At 40.3% G+C, this 20,814-nt stretch overlaps 1 protein-coding gene across 21 annotated transcripts in view; it reads left to right on the plus strand.

Moving 5' to 3' along the window:
• Positions 1–20,814, plus strand: part of inpp4b (inositol polyphosphate-4-phosphatase type II B) — a 207,159-nt gene that overhangs the window by 150,019 nt on the left and 36,326 nt on the right. For 19 of the 21 annotated variants that reach the window (XM_046415765.1, XM_046415787.1, XM_046415751.1 and 16 more), the window contains 4 exons: positions 3,986–4,116; positions 11,556–11,660; positions 12,233–12,286; positions 15,429–15,537. In XM_046415765.1, coding sequence (XP_046271721.1) covers positions 3,986–4,116; positions 11,556–11,660; positions 12,233–12,286; positions 15,429–15,537 — 399 coding nt within the window. The remainder of the gene's footprint in view (positions 1–3,985; positions 4,117–11,555; positions 11,661–12,232; positions 12,287–15,428; positions 15,538–20,814) is intronic. The other 2 variants (XM_046415807.1, XM_046415901.1) reach the window with 1 other exon arrangement.

Here is a 20,814-nt window from a genome sequence, read left to right on the forward strand (position 1 = left end):
AATAACCATGCCTTCTTTCCCGTGAGTAAACATACTGTGATTGCGTGCCGGGATCATATAGGTGACGTTTTGTTGACTTCCGGATTAGCTTATTTTTGAATTAATGATCGTGGCTTGAATGTTTTTTTGTTAGTTTTGTTTTTGCGCTTGTGTTTTGTTTGCTTTTCAGTCCTCTCGGGCAGTTTTTTATTGACCCCAGCACACAAAGCCCTCTGTGGTTAAATTAAACAGGCACTATAATGCACCCTGAAATAAAAGTGCCCACATGACAGGTCTTTGCTTTTAGGGAATGTGTTCTGTTATTCCAGACATCTGTCCAAGTCCATTTTAACACAAGGTTCTACTTTGTTTTAAAAATCTGTGCTAGCTGCTGTATTTCCATCCCAGTCATTACCTGTAGATTTTTTTTTGACTTAGCAATGATATGCTTCTCTGAATTTCTCCCCTTTTATCAACAAAGATAAGATAAGTTTAAACACAGTTTGCCACTTGCCACAATATGCCATACCTGTGAATAATCATCCTTAAACAGCACTGGACTGGGAAAAGGGCTTAATTCTCCCCACATATGCAGTATTATAAGAGTATGTAGAGGAGCATGGTAATATTTTGAAATGAAACTAAGTGTGTTGCCCAACTTGAGTGTACAATTTGAGTGAATCAAGTTGGGTCATTTGAACCTTGTAAAAAAGTAATTTCAGAACTCTCTGATACTAACTTCACTGTTTATTAGAGCGCTCTTTTCAAATGCCTGTTGTTAGATGTGATACCAAAAGGCCTAATCGACCCTTTTTTATCGTTAATCAGCCTCTCCTTTTTCTTATCACTTCTTACCTCAATCACACCTTTACTCCTTCCATACAATAGCCCTGTGATTAAGGAGGTGATACTATATCTCTCTCTCCACCAACCCACTGCCTTATCACCCTCATTTACCAAGCATATATGCTTCTCTATTAATTTATCCATTGTCTGTTTTTTTACATCGGGATCATCCATCCTGACCTCCACTTCAGGCTTCCCGACACAAAATAAGCAATCTCTCAGGAGACAATTGTGCAGTTTGACACTGTGATGCACAAATAGCAGTGACTGAGAGATATACTTAGGCGATATAGATTGTTGTGAATGCCTGCAATCTTTTAAAGAGCATTGGAACAATCAAGTTCCATGTAACATTTGCTATATATACCAGAAAATTACAGAACATCATGCTTTGATTGGTTAAATTGGAGCATTTATACTGCAAGGGACCATTTCAACCAAAGTTGGTCTGCTGGAAACAATATGTTTGATTGAAACCTGGGATAAATGTGAGGGGGCCCTGCTCGGACCTCACTAGCTGAGAAATCTGTCTCAGTGCTGCTGTTCAGATATCATTATCTTGTACAGCCATAGGTTTCCATGGTCATGCATCAATAAAAGCGCAGTGGCTTTTTTTTTATCTTAGTAGTTTGTTTTCCTCTTTTTAAGAGCTGATGCTGCTTTCTTCTTTCTTTTCATGAGCAGCTCATTTGCAGAGATGCTCATCTCTGGCATGTACCTACTAAATAAACACGTATATTCATGATTGGTCTCTCTGCTAAATCCCTGCATAATGAGGAAGGGTTTCAAGCATGATTTTTATGTCAAAAGTAAAAGTAATGCTTCCTTTAAATTACCTAAATTCACATGCTTGTCTGCCTGCTGCCCACAGTACTATACTTTGCTTTGCTCATGTTTATCTGGCATGTAGTTACTGTTTATCTTCCTATGTTATAAGCTTAACTTACTTACAGACACCTGCTGAGCAGGTTAGCAGAGTTGCCCAGCATGTGGCGCCTCTCTGCCTTGAGGTTATTTCTGGCTGCAGGTTTGTTTAGAACTAGAAAAGAGGCAAGAGATGAGGAAAATGTCTCATATGTGATCTTTCATTTGTTTTACAGCCAGTTCAGTCGTTTTTAGCCAAGTTAGAATAAACTGCGTCTTCTCATGTCGTTTGCAAATGTTTGCAGTGTGTGTATGTAGTGAGCTGATGGCATGCTGTGCTGGGCTTGAGTCGTTTCACCCACATTATAATAAATAGAAGCATGTTTTCTCAGATACTGCTAGTGATATTAACCCATGCAGAGAGTTTTGGTTTAATTTGCTCAGCTTTTACTGTATCCCTCCCTGAGATACCTGCCTCTGCCCCAAAACACTGGAGGTGAAGGGAATTTCTTTGTGGTGGTTGTAGCTTGACCGTAGCTTCACCTCTACTGGATATCTGAGCCAGATGGTGATACCAATAAGAGTTTAAACTCTGACAGTGTTGTTACAAATATGCAAGTGAATGTGAAAATAGATTATTTTGTAAATTTAGAATATGCATAGTGTAGAATAAAGCTCAGAACAGGAGTAAGCGTGGGGTGGAGCAACAGTCTTGAAGCACTAACAACAACAACAGCAGCAAAAGCAAGTAACGGCATACCTTTCAGGTGTGCTGCTTGGCAGTGAGCACACAACATAAAGGAGAGCAGGACGCTGACAGCTGAACTGCGCACAGTGTTTGATATATGATGCACTGAGAAGACTCTGCCATGTGACTGCAGCCGTGGACTCGAGTTGGGCTGCCTGAAGTTGCTGGCAGGCTTCACTTCATTAAGCTTATATCGCCCAATATATCAGTCTAGCTGGAGTGCTTACAGTGTTCATTACATTTAAAAAAAATTTCTACCACAGCATATCTTGTCAGAAACAGTGTCCCCTTTGCTGTGGATAATTCACCCTGCTGTAAATAGCTGTTAGAGGAACTACTTTCCAACAAAGAAATAGTCTCTATTATACATAATTTGGCTGAACCCACCCCATTAAAATATTGTAGTTTTGATTATACATATGACCTTGATTCGCTCTGTCTCTTCCTCTCTGGCACCATTTCTGTCTCTGCTGTGTATTGAAATACTCCATCAAAGTAGTCTAAAAATAACTTACTTACCTGGAGAGAACCAGAAAATAGTCTGGAGAGGCTTTCAGTACCCAGAGCTTTGTTGTAGTAGTTGAACTACAGTACAACAAAGAAATAACTACTACATTATGCATTCAAGAAATTATGCCCGGTATTGACAATAAGTCAGACCAACAAGCGTTTTTTACATGCACGCTTTCATTTGAAGACATACAGTGCAAAATGTATGAGGTGTAATCGCTGGAAATTGGGCTTGTCATCATGAAAGCAATGCATATGTATTTGTTATCCTGAGTACTATATTGAACCTCCTTCAGCCTCTAATTTCTATAATATCACCGCAATTTACTTTTCAATGGATGCTGGAGGGCTGAATGATATCCGTCCATCTGATGTCCCCTTTGACATGCAAATGATGAGCCAGTGAAAGAGGCTGTTCTTAGGAAATCAAACCCCCACCCACACACAAACATTGTATACGCTCATGCACTGCCACTATTATTTCCTAAAGAAAGAATACAGATGATTTTAGCATTAGGCTGCAGCCATAGCTAGATGAAAAAGAGGCAACCGATGGCCTCAGTGACACCAGTAAAGACTTTTTTAAATAAGTAATGGTAGAAAAATGGTAGGAGCATGGGAGGGATATGATATGGTAGAGTTGTGTAAGTGTGCACCAGCCACTAGCCTGAGGTTCAGAAATGTGTTTATCTGACTCTGCACAGGGTGCTTTGAGACGTTACTGTGTGTGCATGTGTGTCTGGTTCAGCATGTGCAAGCTTCTGTCTGTGTATTACCACGATTGTTAAACATTTTTTTAAACACTAAAGCCAGAAAATTGAGATAATTTGAAATGAATTTCAGAGCATGGAAAGGACACAGCACTAGATAAAGCATTAAAACAATACTCAATAGCTTTTCTTCCTTTACTTAGATTGTTTCATGTTTCGTTTAAACACAGAAGACAAGCAGAAACTAGGAACAAGCTGAGCTTTGTGGATTTCGTTGATGATCTGATTAATATACATTAAAGGTCCTCATAGATCTGTTTATCTGCAGGGTGCAGGACCTGAGGGAGCTGGGGGAGCTGTCTCCACACTGGGACAACTTGAGAAAAGAGGTGATGGCACGATACGCAGGAATCATCAGCTCCTACCAGGAGAATTTGGCTGAACTGGACAAGATTACTGGTACGACTGCAGCTGCTGCTTAATTTTCCATTCACACCTGCATTCATACAGCTGTGTACAAAGGTGTTTCACTGAAAATACACTGTTTTGGTGTTGCCCTTGCTTTCATAGTGTTCAGTTATGATTGTCAGAACTTTTATGTGCCGTATATCAAAATTCTATTGTTCTCTTCTTATTATGGTTTGTCCTTGAGCATTGAGAAAATCACCATGGCTGCACTGTGAAAAGGCAGAAGCAGAAGCCTGGCTTAGGTTTGCGGACAGCACTGCATACCTTATCAATCAGCTGACTTTTTCTCCTTTAAGAAGTACAGTTTCTGTCTAAAAAGGAAGTGTTGCAGTGGAGACAGTGTTTTCTTACTGTAATGTGTGTGGTCTCCATGTACGAGAATTCATGTGAGTAATGAAGGAGTAAGGTGTCGGTTATCTGGCCAGAGCTTTCCTCGTGTTGATTGTGCTATAATCTGATCAGAGCTCAGAACACTGTGGCAGTCCCTAACCTCTGATCGCTTAAGTCCAACAAGGGGAGACAAGTGTGAAAGTTTGTGTCAGCTGTAAGCTTTGGGGGGGAAGTTGTTTCATTTCAAGAGTTTACATAGCAAGACTGCAGTGCGTATGAAAAGTGATACAGATCTCTGCCATGTGCAAACAGAAACACAACGATAGCCTTGGCCGTGGGCGTTATGTTTTCGGGTTGTCCGTCCATCCCATTGTGGCGAACGGGATATCTCAGGTACACCTTAAGAGAATTTCTTCAAATTGTGTCCAAAGGATAAAGTGATTATATTTTGGTGGTCAAAGGTCAAGCTCATTCTGATCTCACTACACGTTTTTTTTTAACTTTAACTCAAGGATTCATACACTAATTTTACCCAAGTGTCTAATAAGATAAAAAAAAATGAAGTGACGGCGTTTTACATCCAAAAGGCCAAAGGTCGTCTACGCTGTGACATCAGAACTTTCTGTAAATTACTGAACACCATAACTCAGGAACAGAATGGGAGATCGTGACCGTATTTCACATTTGGTCCAATACTGAACTGGTGACATTCATCCTGGGCGTCCACCTTGAAACTGTGCTGATTGTGTAGGTCTTGTCGGGTTGAAGATGTGTGTGAAGGATCCACATTTTGGAAATGGTAGCTTCTTTGCAGCAACATATTTAAAGCGCTGTAGTCCACCACATACCTGTTTGCTTTAATGGTACTGAGCTTCAGGTGATGGTTGTTGCACCATGTGATGAAGCTCTCTGAGTCTGGACAGAAATGAGTGTAAAGTGCAACCTGACTGATGTGCAGAGGCATACAACCACCAGGTGGTAATTCTAGTTGTAAATGTTTTACATAACAAAATTAATCCACTCAGTCTGCTCAAACGTGAGCACACAAGCTAATTAGGCTGTTTCTCATCGGACATGCGATTAAGCCACAGAAGGCCGCTGATGATGGCGTATTCGATGTAATATATATGTGTGATATATTTATTGTGTTAAGTTTCGTTGCTCAGAAGCAGAATGAAAACTCATACTGCATACCAACAGTGCACATCGATATTGTGCGCTGCATAAAGTATGCAGTGTACTTCTACATGCACAAGGTGTTAGCATTATTGTACTATAATCATCTGCCCCTGAAAATCTTTAAAGGTGCAGTAAAAAAGACATTAAAAAGCTTGTGGACTGATTGATCGCTCTGGATTGTTTTGTGTTTTTTCCCCTCTCCATGATCCCTTCCTATGAATGTTTTAGCTTGCTGTGGTTGTAGGAACATTATGGCTACTGATTAATTTTAATCTGATTCACTCTATTCCCCATAATGAACTATTTGTCTCCTCACTGCTTTTTGTTTTGCCCAGTTGATAAGAGGTGATGTCGGCTAAGCCTCTGCACTCCCTGCCTGTGCTGGGAGGAAGGGAGTTATGGGTGAGGGAAATGGATAACATGTTCTTGGTCATTATTGTTCTGACAAGCTGCTTGTGTGGCCCAGATGCTGCAATACATAAAGGAGCCCCAAGTCAGCTCTAACTCTAATCCAGCTCTGCATTAATTTAACAGGACACTAGACATTCTAAACAGGTTACAGGTAGGCAAGCTGCTGAAGATTAATCGCTGATGTGTAATGTCATTTAAAAAGAGGAGGAGATTAGAGGCAGAGTGTGGAGGTGGTTTGAATGTAAAGACCAGTGGGTGAGCAAAGACAGCAGAGACGAGTAGAAAATAATTACTCAAACCAAACACGTCGTGACAAGTGAACGTTTTGAGTGGCATTCAACGCAAGAGAAGTGAGCATCTTTGTTTTAACTTGAACACATAAATTAAAAGTTGTAGAGGATGTGTGAATATGTTGTTACATTCAAAATGCACACCAAGTATGAACTAAATATAGTCAGTATGTTTTTTCTCTCATATGCCTGGGTCTTTAAATAACAATAAAAAAAATCATGAAAGAATGTAAAATGTAAAATGCCCCTACAGTTTAGACTTTTTTTCTACTTTTTTAATTATTGTATCAAAATATTCGGCTTAGCAGCTTTCACAGGGACTTGAGGACTGCTGTCCTCAAACAGGATTATTTATGCATTTATATTAATTAGACGCTGACTCTGATGTGCTTATAATTTAAGGTCAATCCTGAGTCAGGGGGATTCTCATGTGGAAAAGAGGAATCAATCTGATCTGATTCATTGTTCAGATGTTATTTGATATTTTCCTGTTCTTTGGTTTTGATTTCTCTGAAAAAAAAAAAATGCTGAAGAAACTGTGGGTAGTCGAATAAGGAGAGAAACAGTCCGCCGAGACATTGAGACATCGCATGTTCAGGTTCAGCACCCTCACTGATTCCATTTTATCCATTTTTAATGATGAGCTGACCTCAGCAAACACTTCAGATGCTCTAATAACTCTATTCCATTCATAAATTAATCATCCCCGCTTTCATTGTTTACCAGATGGTGAATTAAAGGCACATATGTAATCCTGTTAGTACTCTGTTAGTTGGACAGCCAATACTGCAGGCACTTCTCAGTACAAAACCGTCAGTCACTGTTAAACTCCACTTAAGGGATAACTGGAGTTTAAGGACCAGAGCTACATATTGTACATTAAGGCGTTCAGCTGTGGTATGCGTACTTCTTTTGCAGGTTACTACATTTATCATTAAACATAATAATAATAGTAAAGAATAGGCCTTAAAATAGCAGCAAAATGTCAAAGGACATCAGTTGGGTTAAAAAATAAAATAAAAAGAAACCTTTGTTCTGTCGGATGTGACTCACTTGTCCAACTTGCTGCTCGCACAGCAGGTGTCCAGTTGTCCTCAACACTACAACATGTGGATTGATTAGAAAAGCCTGCTGTGCTCCCCGTGAAGATGAAACCCTTTACATGCTTAAAGAGACCTACATTGATCTGACAGACCTCACTTACGGGCCACTGCTTTTCCTTTGCTGGCTGCTGGAGTTTGTGATCTTTTTTTTTTCTTCTCGGTGTGCCCACAGGCAGCCAGGCAGACATTTCTGAAAGCACAGGACTCTGGTTTGCTCGTCTTCTGAAGAATTCAAAGGACCACAGAAATGTATCCAAGAGCAAAGAAACGACAGGAAAAAAATTAAAAGAAGAGATAGTGGGCAGATGTTGGTCAGTACTGCTGGCATTCAGGCCTTCTGTCACATAGCCAGCCCACCTGAGCAAGCAGATGGGGATCTGATATGACTAATTAATCTAACCTACAACGGTCACCAGCTCGATTAGCCTGGTCCCCAGAGCTCTGCAGCCGACAGTGAGAGCCCACTGAGCTCATATGACAGCCTAGCCATTGACTTTAATGTTAGCCTTTGAAAACTGCTCCTCCCAACACAGAAATGTGTTGATGTACACTGAGGGAACTAATCTGAGTCTATGGGTGAAGAAATTTGTACAAACATTGTGCAGTATATGGATGTATGTGTTTATAATTTTGTACAGATGTTCATGGTCCCCAGAGGATGAAGCTGACTTTTACTCTTAGTCCCACCGTGACTGTTCTGTCCTCAGTGCGTCCCATGCATGTGTCGACAGGCAGCTAAATGCTCTACTCCAAACAAGACTCTGCGTATTATCTTCATAGCAGGTTTATTGCTGAAGTAAAGGTGAAACTAAAAAGAAAATAAACAATTCTGCATCATACTGTGCACCATATCAACCAGAATCTAGCGTGATTAACAGACACAGTAGACTAGAAGGATACACAGGCAAAATACATTTCTAACGATCGTACAATAGAGGATTTGCCACTTAAAAACATCAGCACATGACAGTAAAATTATGTAAACGTATTATTGCGTACCAACGATGCAACTCAAACAAGCTGTATGCTGGAGTGGCTGATCAACTCTGGAAGCTGACAAACATGTTACGTTGTTACTCTGTTCTCACTTCCTGAATAAAGTTTTTATCTAACGTTAACAAACACTGACTGCTAAACTAAAATCGGCCAGTAGGTGGTGGTACTGTGCTTCTAATACTCCCATTTAATCAAAATACAGTGAAATAAATTAAATTAAATACATCAAATCTTTTCTTTTTTTTTTTTTGTTAACTAACGATCTGAATCTTATAAGCTAAACAGAACAGTGACATTGACATTTTTGAGTTTTTAATTATCTGATGCAAAATGCAGATATTGAGGGTCCTTAGACGATAAATTCGAATAACTTTGGTGATCTTCTTTGCATTTAATTTAGCGCCATCACCTGGTCACAGTTTCAGCTTGCCCAGTTGTATGGCTGGTGGCCAGATGACCTGCAAGATGAATGACTTTCCCCTCAGAAATGTTTCTCTGGTGCATTTTATTGAGTGCATTTAGGGCCAAATTAGTAAGAAAATACGGTTGCACAAAGGCGTCCTGTGGTTTTCATTGATTTTGCGGCTGCAGTCTGTGTACATTCATCTGATTGACTAAGACAGCAGCTCATTAGGCTTTCAGGTCCTGGACTGTGGCTGAATCTCCAGATGCACAGATTGTAAATTCAGTAGTTAGAAATTGCATCTGTTTACATTTGCACTTTGATAAGTAGCAGAAAATCTGTTACCACCTTAGGAAGAAGACATGATTGATTTCCAGTGCTTGAAAATAACAAGCCACATCACTGTCACAAGTGTCATCCATTTATGAGGTAACACATTTCAGCTTGAGTGAGTCAACAGTTGCCGCACTATATGCACTACTGGAGGCGCAGTGGATTTGTATTCATGTTTGGCCAACCTGCCAAAGGGTGTTAAAAATCTACAGCAGCTAACAGGTTTTCTTAACAAGATTCTACGTGAAAATAAACCTTCTGCATCACAGAGGTTTTAATTGGTGCATACTGGTCTGGTGCCAGTGAACAGGACGGAAAAGAGTGTATACTGCTCGGCTTTTAGTTCTTCCCCACACAAGGCGGAGTTATGGCACAACCAAATGCAACAAGCAACATACTGGCCCACATTAAAACAACTCAATAATCTGTGACATATTAGGAATTTGTAGCAGAACTTCAGTCTTTTGGCCTTGTTGGTGTTGCTATAAGACAATAGTCGTTGTTTACAAGAAATTGCAGGTTAGTCAGTTTCTTGTAGAAACTTGAGTATTTAATGAAATTCCTGTCTTATGTTCATTTTGCTCTCACACATTCACGGTTGTGATAGTGAGTTTGAGAGATATACAACCAAAAGGTTATCTTCACAATTACAGTCAGTATCCCTTCATTTATGATAATATTAATGAATAATGGTAGCATACTGATAATGAAAAATTAGTTTTGTGTTTTTCTGCGCTGATGTTAATTGATATTGTTTCTTGGTACAGTAATGGATAGTATGATAAACCAGACTAATGACCACTGACAACTTTAATAAAGCACTACAGTATTGAAAGGTCCTATGTAGTGCTCTGCTGGCTAGTCAAATATGTTTAAAAGGCCTAATATAACAGTAAGTTAAAAAAATACCAGATGCAATTACTCACATGCATATATTTGTGTTAACTTCCATGACATTAGCAGTTTGACTGCAGTTTGGATTAATGAATTACATCCACGTGTTATTCATACATATCATGAAAGTCCTCTATAATGTCTGCAATGAAAAAAAAAAAACATGCTGCATACAAGCTGAAAAGCTGTATTGTATTTCAGTCTTAATGCATTGGATGGGAAATTCAAAGCCTTGTGTCTTTAAAGAGGATTTAATCAAAAGTTTTGCTGCCAAACTAGATTATTAAACTTTGAAATTTTGGTCTTCTGTACCTGTTCAGAATAGCCTCATTTTGGTGACTTACCTCTACTGGCAAACATCACAACACTTCTAAATTGCCTCTGTTGTGTGATTGTTCTTGAAAGCTTAGCCTCATCTCAAAGAGGCTCACCAACCCTATTTGCATATATGAGATTTGAGCCACCAACACAGAGTGTCAGATTGTGAATTTGAGCTTAACTACGAGCCGCAAACAAAGAGCAACGTTTGGCAGAAAATTTTAATTGGACATTCAGAGGGAAGTAGCAGCTGCTGAGGGCATAAAATCCTGTGCTTAAAGGATTACGCTGCACATTAGAGGATGTCATAAGCAATTAATTGGAAAAAACTGAGATGCTTTTTGATCTTTAATTGATACATTCTCTATCTGACATGCGTAAATCTCTGGTAAATGATTTTGCATGGGTATTTAAAAGTGTTGGGAAGTTTAAGATGATTTTAATCATAATTCGGTGGCAAACAAAAGAATGATTTGTAGCTTACTGTGTTAAACAGCATTTATGTAATCTGTTACGTGTTATGTTAAGAGTTATGCTTTCTTTGGTCAATTATGTTTCAATCATTTGAAACTTTGGTTGTACCGTACTTTGTTTTGGGGTATTTTAAAAGCATGCTTACTGAGCAACCACTCACTGCAGACAAATGAATAGTGATCAGATTTCACACATTCTTGTCTCCCACTTTACTTTTAATACTCTGGCAATTAAGCTGTGAAAACCTCCACATCCTTACAATGTATAATTGAATCTGCACTGCAGCTTCTTTTGTAGCCTCTAATTTAAATGGATTTAACTTGCATGCTTTGCCTTTTGTCACTCAGTTGTTCATTAAATAGATCTCAAGTCTTTCAGGAGCACACGGCTTTTCTTTTCATTGGAAAATCAAAGAGAACATTTGAACATCAATTCTGTTTATTGTCTAATGTTTGCTAATCTGTTTCTGTAGCACGTAAACATAGTAATAAAAAGAACAACCGTATAAAACAGTAACTCTGGGAAGATCATAGTGTTGCTGCAGCAGACAGTAAGTTCTTTCGATAACAAAAGAAGCTTTCATAAGAATGTTTTTACCCTTGAAACCTTCACCAACTCAATAATGTTTACTGACGATATGACATATTTGTTGTGTGTCTGTGATTTTATTTATTTATTTATTTTCTTTTTTTTTTGCAGGTCGTTCATTCAAGCCAAGCTGCTGCAAAGCCCAGAAATCTCTGGAGTTCATCCCAATAAACTTGCACACCCAAAGGATGAGGGTGACGTGCCCCAGAAAGACAGGTATTACACTGCTGCCTCACACTTGTTTTCACACTTATTAATTACGCACTATTACACATAATGTTGACATATCAGCCGCTTTTAAGTTGCCATAGTGAAACTGTTGTTTCCAGTAGTTACCAAGCAACATTATCATCCATTTGCTGTGTTTCTGGGCACCAGCATTTACTCCTTTAGCTTTAGTCTTTGGTCCAACTCCTTAGGGAAATATCTCGCTCTTTAGTTGCTAAATCCACTATCCACTATGTTCACCAGCTTGTCACCAACTGCTGGGTCCTGAGCAGGTATTGTACAGTAGGCTTTTATGCATGCACAGTGTAGCTGAGGGGAGCTGCACATTCAGGTGTTTTTTTATGACAAGCCAGTCCGTTCACATTGTTTTCCTTTATCACTTCACACATTCTCAATATAAAGATAACTGTTATTCCGATAACTGTTTGACCTGAAACCTATGAACAGAAAAGGCAGACGTGGCAGAAAGAAAGAGAAATTTTATACGACACACTTTTCCGTACGCTGCTGTGCTTGTCACCTGCTGTCGTCTTTCTAAGCCTGGCTTCTCCATCTGTCAGAGATCCTCAGAGGGCTCAGACACAGTGGTTCTAGGTCGTCACCCAGGCTGAAAGGTGAGAATTAACTTGGCCTGAGAAAGGTAGACAAAACACTAATTAAGCCCTTTGCGTTTGTCCACAGAGAAAGACTAGGCTGTCTCCTCCCCCGCTGCTCTCTGGCTGGCAGAGCCTGTCATTGCCCTGGAACTGTCTCAGTCTATTAATGCGACTAACTGCTGCCTCACTATCTGTGAGTGGGCTCCATTTCAACTATACGCTCGATGATTGATGGAAACTTGAAGAGAGACAAACCTTGACATAAACTGCAGTTCCTTCAGTGAAGACATCAGGAAAGACAGATAAAATAAGTAAAATCAAGTCATCATGCAACCCTGCAACTGTCTTCTATTGTCAAGGCAGAAAAAAAGGAGGAGGGGGAGGGGGATCAAGCTAGAACAAGCCTTAGAGGAGTTTGTCAAATGATTGATAGACAATGTGATAATTACCCTCTGTGGGCCCAATTCACACCTTGACTCAGTTCCAGGCGGCGGTGCTTTAGCTCATGTGTCTGTGTGTGTGTGTACGCTCGTCTGCTAGCAGGACCTGGACTTAACTCCCCCGCAGGATACACACAGCTCCCACTGGCTTCATGCTGTTAATTAAGAAATCTGGGAAATCTAAATTAATGGTGCATGAAGACAACACCGTGGCAGAAAGACATTACGAACAGATTTTTAAAGTCAACTTTTTGCTACATTAGTAAGAACATGAGGGCATCCAGGTGGCATAGTGGTTGCGTTCATGGCATCTTTCTCATCCGCCCAGATTTCCTGTCTATATCTTTGCCAATAGAAGCAAAAATTTACAAAGAAATAATATTAAAACACACATACACACAAATTAAATGCACTTGAATTCACCCTGAATTGTTACTATTGGCTATATAACTATTTTTGATATGAAGTGTGCAGAACACGATTAAGTGTTGAGACTTTTCAGCTAAATCTGACAGGATTTCCCCTCAGTGCAGACACTACGACCAACCAGTCTGAGTGCAGTAGAAAGGACATGATAACTCACTGGCCTCCCACTGGCAAACAATGCATATTGTGTTCTTTTAAAAAAGAAAAAGCAAAACAAAACAAAACAATCGAGGCCAAATAACCTTTCTACATGCAGCAGTTCAGCAACATCACAATCTAAAGCCCCAGAAATGACAGTCACCACCTCTCCAAAACAACAGAAACATTCATGAAGGCTGGGTTTATTGCGTCGCTGTTCGTTTGCAATAGTTTTAGGTAGGTGTACCGAATACACTGACAATATTTACAGTATCAAACGTGAACGATGATGAGCTTGTGTGAAAGCTGGCGGCTTTAGGATTGACTGAACATGACATCAGTGGCCATCTGACATGAATGGCAAAGCCATCCGACACAGAAATAATCTGACAATAAGGCTGTAACAAAATGGCCATTCAGTGTGAATGTCAGGCTCCCTTCTAGATTAATAACCCGGTTTGATAATGGATTACTATTAGATTGCACAATTTGCTCGATTTGAAAAAAGAAAACAAATTGAATAAATGATTGCAATCAGTTGGGCTCAGGAAACACTGGAACCTGCTCCTTAATGGAGCTGAGTCTCAGTTTCCAGCGGTACTCAATTGGTCTATTGTTCGTTTTGATTTTCTGAAGTGATGCATTTCATTGAGCTTGGCTATGCAATCCACTTGACAACACTAAACCATTCATTTTCATTTTGTCTATACAGTATATCATCCAGCGAGAAGGGGAAATCGGGAGGAGAAAACACTTTGAGCTCAAAAGAGTATTCATTTGTTTTTCTGGGAATGGCTGTCTTCTGTCTCCAAAATGACAACTGCAAAATGTTTGCTTGGCAAAACTGATCTGAAACATTGTTCAGCACTCATTTGGGTCAAGTTAAAAGGATGCTTTATCATTGTTAAACATGATTGTGGAATGGGTTAAGTATAAATTATACCCACTCATCCTGACTGCCACGACCAATTTCCTGTTTTAGAAAGCAACTATCCTTTCTGTGTTTAAACAGCTTGTTCTGTTGTTGATTTATTGAGAAAAGGATGCTGTGTGAGAAAGAGCAGGCAAATCAAGCACAAATTGGTCATTGTGCTTGATGTTCTGAAACCTGCCATTGTATTTCAATGTAGTTCTGCTTTGGGAAAACCAATTAAGGGGACTTGGACATCTAAAAACTCCAGAGGCCAAATGTGTGACGAACAGGGAGCCTCGTGGCCAAGCACAGGCGTAATTAATGGAAGAAGCAGTGGGTAGTAGCGAAGCCCCCCACATCAAAACACCACTGGTCTACTGTGGTGTTGATAGGGGATGGGAGGCTGTTGGCCACACTGTCATTCACATCTCCATGGCACCACTTGGAGCTGTGCTGTGTCATTAATTTATATTTTTTCAGCAATTTTTCAAGCTTTTTTTTTTCTTTTTGCCTATGGTCAGAGCTGCACACTGTTGCTTTCCCGGGGGTGCTCATTAACTGACCCGGCACTCAACTAAACCAAAATATTCACCCCTATAAACCTCTGTCCACCCCCTCCCTCCTTCCAGTTTTTTCTCGTTTAATTGTCAGCCTCATCCATTACTCATTCAAAACAAGGCCTGTTGTAAGCACCTCTGTGTCCGCCTAGCCGTCTGTGAAGTGTTTATTTACTTTTGGCGGCAGTGTGCAAATTGGAATGAAGCGCTGTGACATTGGCCGTCCTTCAAGTTCAACACGGGACCAGTCTTACATTAAGAAAAAAGGATAGCTGAGGAGAGATGACTGGTAATAAAGCGATAGAGACGCAGTATAAATCAACCTGAAATATGTACGATGAATAGATATTTACTGGCAGATTGCCGAATAATATCAAGCCTCTTTTGTGTGCATAAATATAGTGTGGGCTTAAAAATACTGTGTGCAGCTTGCAACACGTAACGCCTGGCGGGAGCGCCAACATGCAACTTTGACCTTTTAATATGAGCTCTGAAAAAGTCGCATGGCATATTCATAAATACTGAATCAATCCTCATATGAGCTACCATTACTTGTTGATATCCCTGTGGAGGACATTCTGCAGAATTCGGACTCATGATTAAATTAAGCATATTTTAAATTGAAAAACACACTTCTTGCCGCTTAATATTTTAAATCCTGTCAAATCTGTTTTCTCTCTTCACAGATGCATCCTATGACGTTGTTACTGTCGGTGCCCCTGCAGCCCACTTCCAGGGCTTCAAGTGTGGTGGTCTGCAGCGTCTCCTCAGCAGATATGAAGCAGAGAAAAAGAGGTAGGAAAAAAATAAATAAATAAACTCCTTGCAAACAAGTACGCCATGGTGTTTGAGGGGAACATGGGTGATTCAATACAGGACACATGCTGAGGTGGAAACAGGCTTGTATTGACAAAAGAATTTAACTTGGGCATAATTGATAGTGACAAATAAATGTGTCCCCAGCCTGTGGACTTGATTTTCCAAGCCCCATATGGTTACGTACAGCCAAGCAAAGCTGAATTTAGACTGGAACTTCACTGCCACTGACAGCTCAGTTTGACTGGAGGCAACAGACATGATGGAAAAGGTTTGTTGAGTCAGAAATTCCTCTGTGCTGGTTCTTCTCCCTGGCAAACATTTTTTTTTTCTCCCTCCTGAAGTTAAGATGTTAACTTGTCAGTGAAGAGCTCCCCATTTCGCTACAACTCCCCAGCTGCCAGCTGGAGCTTGCACCTAAATGCACTTGAATCATCAGTATTGTTACCACAAAAAGTATAAGATGTATAGAAATCAATAAGCGATCAATGACTGCCCAATGAGACCACGGTGCACTAGTCATCATTACTGCTGAATATTTCACAAGGAGCGTCTCCCTAATCTGGAAAAAAAGAAAAAGAAAAAAAACAAATTCTTTAAAGAAAACTGTCCGAATAATGTACTGGCTTTGCTCAGACCAGTGCTCGAGCTAGACATATTTTGTGAGTTGTTCTCAGTGACACACTGGGAAAAATATGTCTTGTTTGTTTCCTTTGCTGACCGAAACCACTTTTCACACAAACACTCAAGGTTGACTGAATAAAATGAGACCACAATACTGCGATTGTGTTTTTCACACTCACATAGCAAAGATAAATGTATATTCGCATACGCTGACTGAAAGTGTACTGGACCTAAAGATATCCTGTTGCCTTCACTTCCAGCAAATCTATATGACTTCCTCAAGCCGGAGATCAGCAGTATCCTGTAAATTTTTGCTGTCTTTGCCCTTTGGATGCAGGGTGGAGGTATATGTCACTGGAGTTCAGTATGTGGTCACTTGAGTGATGCCAGAAGAAATGAAAGGTGATTTTTCCCAAAGCTCCCCATAGAGTGCAAAGTCATTACAGACCATGCCAGATCCAATTAGTTACAGAGTTTGCAGCTCAAGAAAGGGGGAAAGAGAGGCAAGATGGAGAGGGGTGAGGTGTGAGTATGAAATGGATAAGCTGATGGGAAAATAGTTGGGGGCCTGTGCTGATAGTGAAAAATAAAGACTTCTGTACGCCAAAGTGCACAAGTGACTTTGCTGGAAATGGTCAGTTTTATCTGCCAGCGTAAACTTAGGATAAGGTTAGCATATTTTCGAGAATCCACTGAAGTGAAATCATTTCCTTTCAGTGAGAGATTAGACTTCGGAAAGAATTCTCCAGGGAGGCAGAGCTTTTTGTTTCGTGTTTGACTTAGCTAATGACTCACTGTAGCTTAAATTTTCCAATTTTCCGCCTGGCTAACTGACTACGGCCTGCGCTGAGCCTTATCCATGTTTGACCTGGAATGCAGTCATTTGTCAGTCATCTTCAGAAATGGGAATAAAGTCCGTTTCCCTGTGATTTTGCAGAGTGTTTGTGGTGGACATTTTAATGAAGGTGCATGTTTACTTGAGATGAGGAGCATTCATTATTTCATGCTTTAATTTGCTTTTATTATTCATGCACTAAATGTCAGAACAAATATTTAGCCTAGAACGGTTTAAAAAATATATATATTAAATTGTGTGTGTGTGTGTGTGTGCTCATGTCCAGCTGAGAGTCACTCAATTGCTCGGAAAGTCAGCCTATTTGAGCCGAGACACACACACACACACACACACACCTCACTCATTATACTTCTCCCATTATGTCTTCTCGCCTTTCAGAAGCAGCCTTTTGTAATCACATTTGATTAAAAAGGGAACAATCGGCGAGATGTGAGACTTGCCTATTCATTGTGATATTAATTCATCAAAGAGAAGATGGAAAAGGACCGAGGAAGGGAGGAGAAAAAAAAGGAAAACCTGAGCACAGAGGTGTTACCAGGAGGGCAATAAAAGAGCTATTCGTCTTTGTTCCTTGGACATTAGAAGGGGGTGGGGGAGTTCCTTCCAGATCCATTAAAAAGCAGCATTGGCCAAACTTGGCAATGATCGGAGTATGCAATGTAGTTTGTCTCTCAGGATGGACCAGGAAAGAGTTTAATCAATAGCTACACTTAGTATTCCTCCAGAAACCCTGCACATGTACACACAGGGCAAGAACATTTATCTTTCATTAATGCATGCAGTCCCACTTAAATGGCTGTTTTAAAAGTCACTGGATTTTTATCCGTTTTTAATTGAACCCTGTAGACAGAGCTGTGGATTTGCTGAGGTGGTCTAATCTTTCATTAACAGCCTCTTTTGAATTATTCAGATAATCTGCATAACGATGCAGCCACTTTATTTTGGACACAGGTTAGCTACCTGGACTGATGTTGTGTGTACGGCGGTGTGCTTTCATTGCTCACGTGTGTGAATAGCAGATATGCAGCAGCCTGTAGTTTTGACTTGTGTACAACTTTTCAGAGGCCTGTTTGTAAGGTCGGCTCTACTTGCTCGGTGCAGAAGCTGTGCGGAAGCTCTGCATGTGTCTTTGAATTCTGTCCACCGTGGCGGAGAGGACGGGAGCAGTGTCATATCACCAGGACTCCTGGTCAAGCAGAACTGCCGAATGACACATTTCTGGGACACAGAGAGTGGCTAAAACTACATTGCACACACTTAATGGAGTCTCTTGGGGCCAGTGTTCAAATTTAATGTGACCAGCAGCATGTTGTCCAATAAAATAACTTCCTCCCAGGATTCCTGTGTGTGTGTGTGCAGAGACAGGATGTTGGCAAGTTGCTGGGACTCCATGCTGATGGACAGCAGCTTGTTAGCTCTTTGGATGCTCTGGAGTCAGCCTGCTCCAGGTTCTGTTTGTGATGGAGAGGGACTCTGGCAGTAGCCATGAGGCTTATCTGGTCTCAGATCAGGGTTTCTAGCTTGTGTCAGAATCAGTGAGGAAAACTTGGCTGTCATTCTGAGGACTGTGAGATCAGCGTCCAGTGGAGGATTCAACAGCAGATGGAATTTTGCATTTGAAAGAATCTGTTTTGACATCAGATCTTCCAACTATAGTAGATAGAGTATGTTTTTACTGTGGCAGTGGCCTGGTGCGAGAACTGTGATTAGAGTGTGCTGTCGAAATGACGAAGGAGACTTTGGCAGTTACCTGGAGTGCTGCAGGGCTCTTTGCTGACGTAGCTGCATTTTACTCCTGCTGGCTGTCAGCAGCAGGCCACAAGCTCTTCATTAATTTCCTCTCCACTATTAATTAGCCATGCACTGGAGATGCTGGTTTAATTAGGCTGCTGGGCCCAGTGGTTTTCTATCTCTCATTACCGTTATAACCAATTCCTATTGATCATTTAGGGAAGCCAAGGAGGAAGTTCATTCTGGTCAACACTCCTGGTTTAAGTGATCGGTTGGTTGACTGGAGTCTCCTCATAGACTCAAGTTTAGTGTTGCCCCGCAAATGTGGAAGCATGTGGACTTTTTCCTGGAGATTCAGGGCTGTTTGTTTGTGTGAAACTCGAATCATAAGAAGATCAGGAGCGATAATTTCACGAGTCAAAGGGCACTTTGTGCATATTGTGCTGAGGGAGTGGCAGCACACCTTCGGTATTTTCATGGCTGGAGGCTTGTGGCGTACCCAGGGTGCACATGGAAATGAGATGGGATTAAGAAGAATCCATTATCATACATTATCAGTGAGTGTGTTTGGGTCTGACAGCAATTCGTTCTAAAAGCATTGCTCTCCCCACAGTGACATACTGACGTCATGTAATGGAGTCTGGAGGAGCTTCACCTAGGAGGAAACTAATATTCTTTCATGGGGGAGAAGAGCTGCAAGTGCAAATACCGTAAAGCTCAAATATGCCTCTGAGATCAGATGGATTGAATTCTTGTTTCTGAATATATGGAAAATCCAGCAGTTCCCATAACAATTTCATTTGAAATAAGAAATGGTTGCATTTGGAAAAAAACGAGGGCATACAATCGTTTTTATGTAGACCTTTTCCATGTCTCTGTAAACTAAAAATTACTGTGATTAAACTGGATGTCAGTCACAAATGCAGCAATTGTGGCGTTTTTATGACATATTCTTTTTTTTTCCAGTCACATTATTCTTTCTTTCTTTCTTCTTTCAAATGACTTTATAGGAAGCTAATTATACATTCTATACCATGTAATAAATCTTCGAGTTGCACTGATCTTTCTTCATCACTGTTGTTAAAAGACTCCAAGGACAACTTTCTAGAGAAATGTTTCAGTCTTTAGGGAGAAAAATAAAAAATCAGGTCACTTAAAATGCTCTGCATTGCATGTGTGGAAATGTAATCTAATGAGTATATTAGGGCTGTGGACATACACATAAATATTCATAAATAGCATGCAGACTGAAATGTTTACATGGTTGCTGGACAAATGACTCACATTCACATTATGAATATCATTAAACATTCATATACCGTATACAGTGATTGTACACAATCAGAGCAATGGCTGGTGTAGAATTTCATCTGTTGTTCTTTCAGGGAATCGGCTTATGTGCTTTATACTTATGGTAGAAAGACCCATCAGATGTTTTCTTTTCAAAGCATTTTGCACATTCTTTGGATTCAGATAATATAGCACAAAAAGGCGAAAGAATATTGTTGATATCAAACTCTCAAAACTGTCTTATTCTAAAGATAAGAACAAAATGTTTTGTTTGAAAGAAACCCGTCCAGACTTCTACATGAAGTAGTAATCAGTAAATTAGTTCTTCTCTGGGAGTGCATTTAGTCAGAAGTAAAGGATTTGTAAATGAACAGAGTTCAGTTTATGAGTTCAGGTGTGCTGTGAATCAGCTTGAGGCTAAGTCCCGCCAACGTAAGTCCTAGACAGTGGGTGGATTTTCTGCTCTTGTATTTACGTATTAATGTATCATGCGCTGTGCTGACACCACAAACTATTGCCCCAGACGTTACCTGAGGGTGCAATCACCACCACTCTGACACGTACTCAACTCAAGATAAATATTATAAGCTCCACAGAGGTAGTGCTTTTTGAGGGATTGTTGTATTGGATTATTTTGTGTATTTCTGTGTCCACCCCCCTGTTATTATAGGCACCACTTTGACCAAGAAAAAAATTGGCACATAGCTCTCTTAAATTACATCAGGGTTGGAAGGCACACCCAAGGCTTGAAATGA

Source organism: Scatophagus argus, chromosome 2, assembly GCF_020382885.2.
Source record: "Scatophagus argus isolate fScaArg1 chromosome 2, fScaArg1.pri, whole genome shotgun sequence".
Classification (NCBI taxonomy): Eukaryota; Metazoa; Chordata; class Actinopteri; family Scatophagidae; genus Scatophagus; species Scatophagus argus.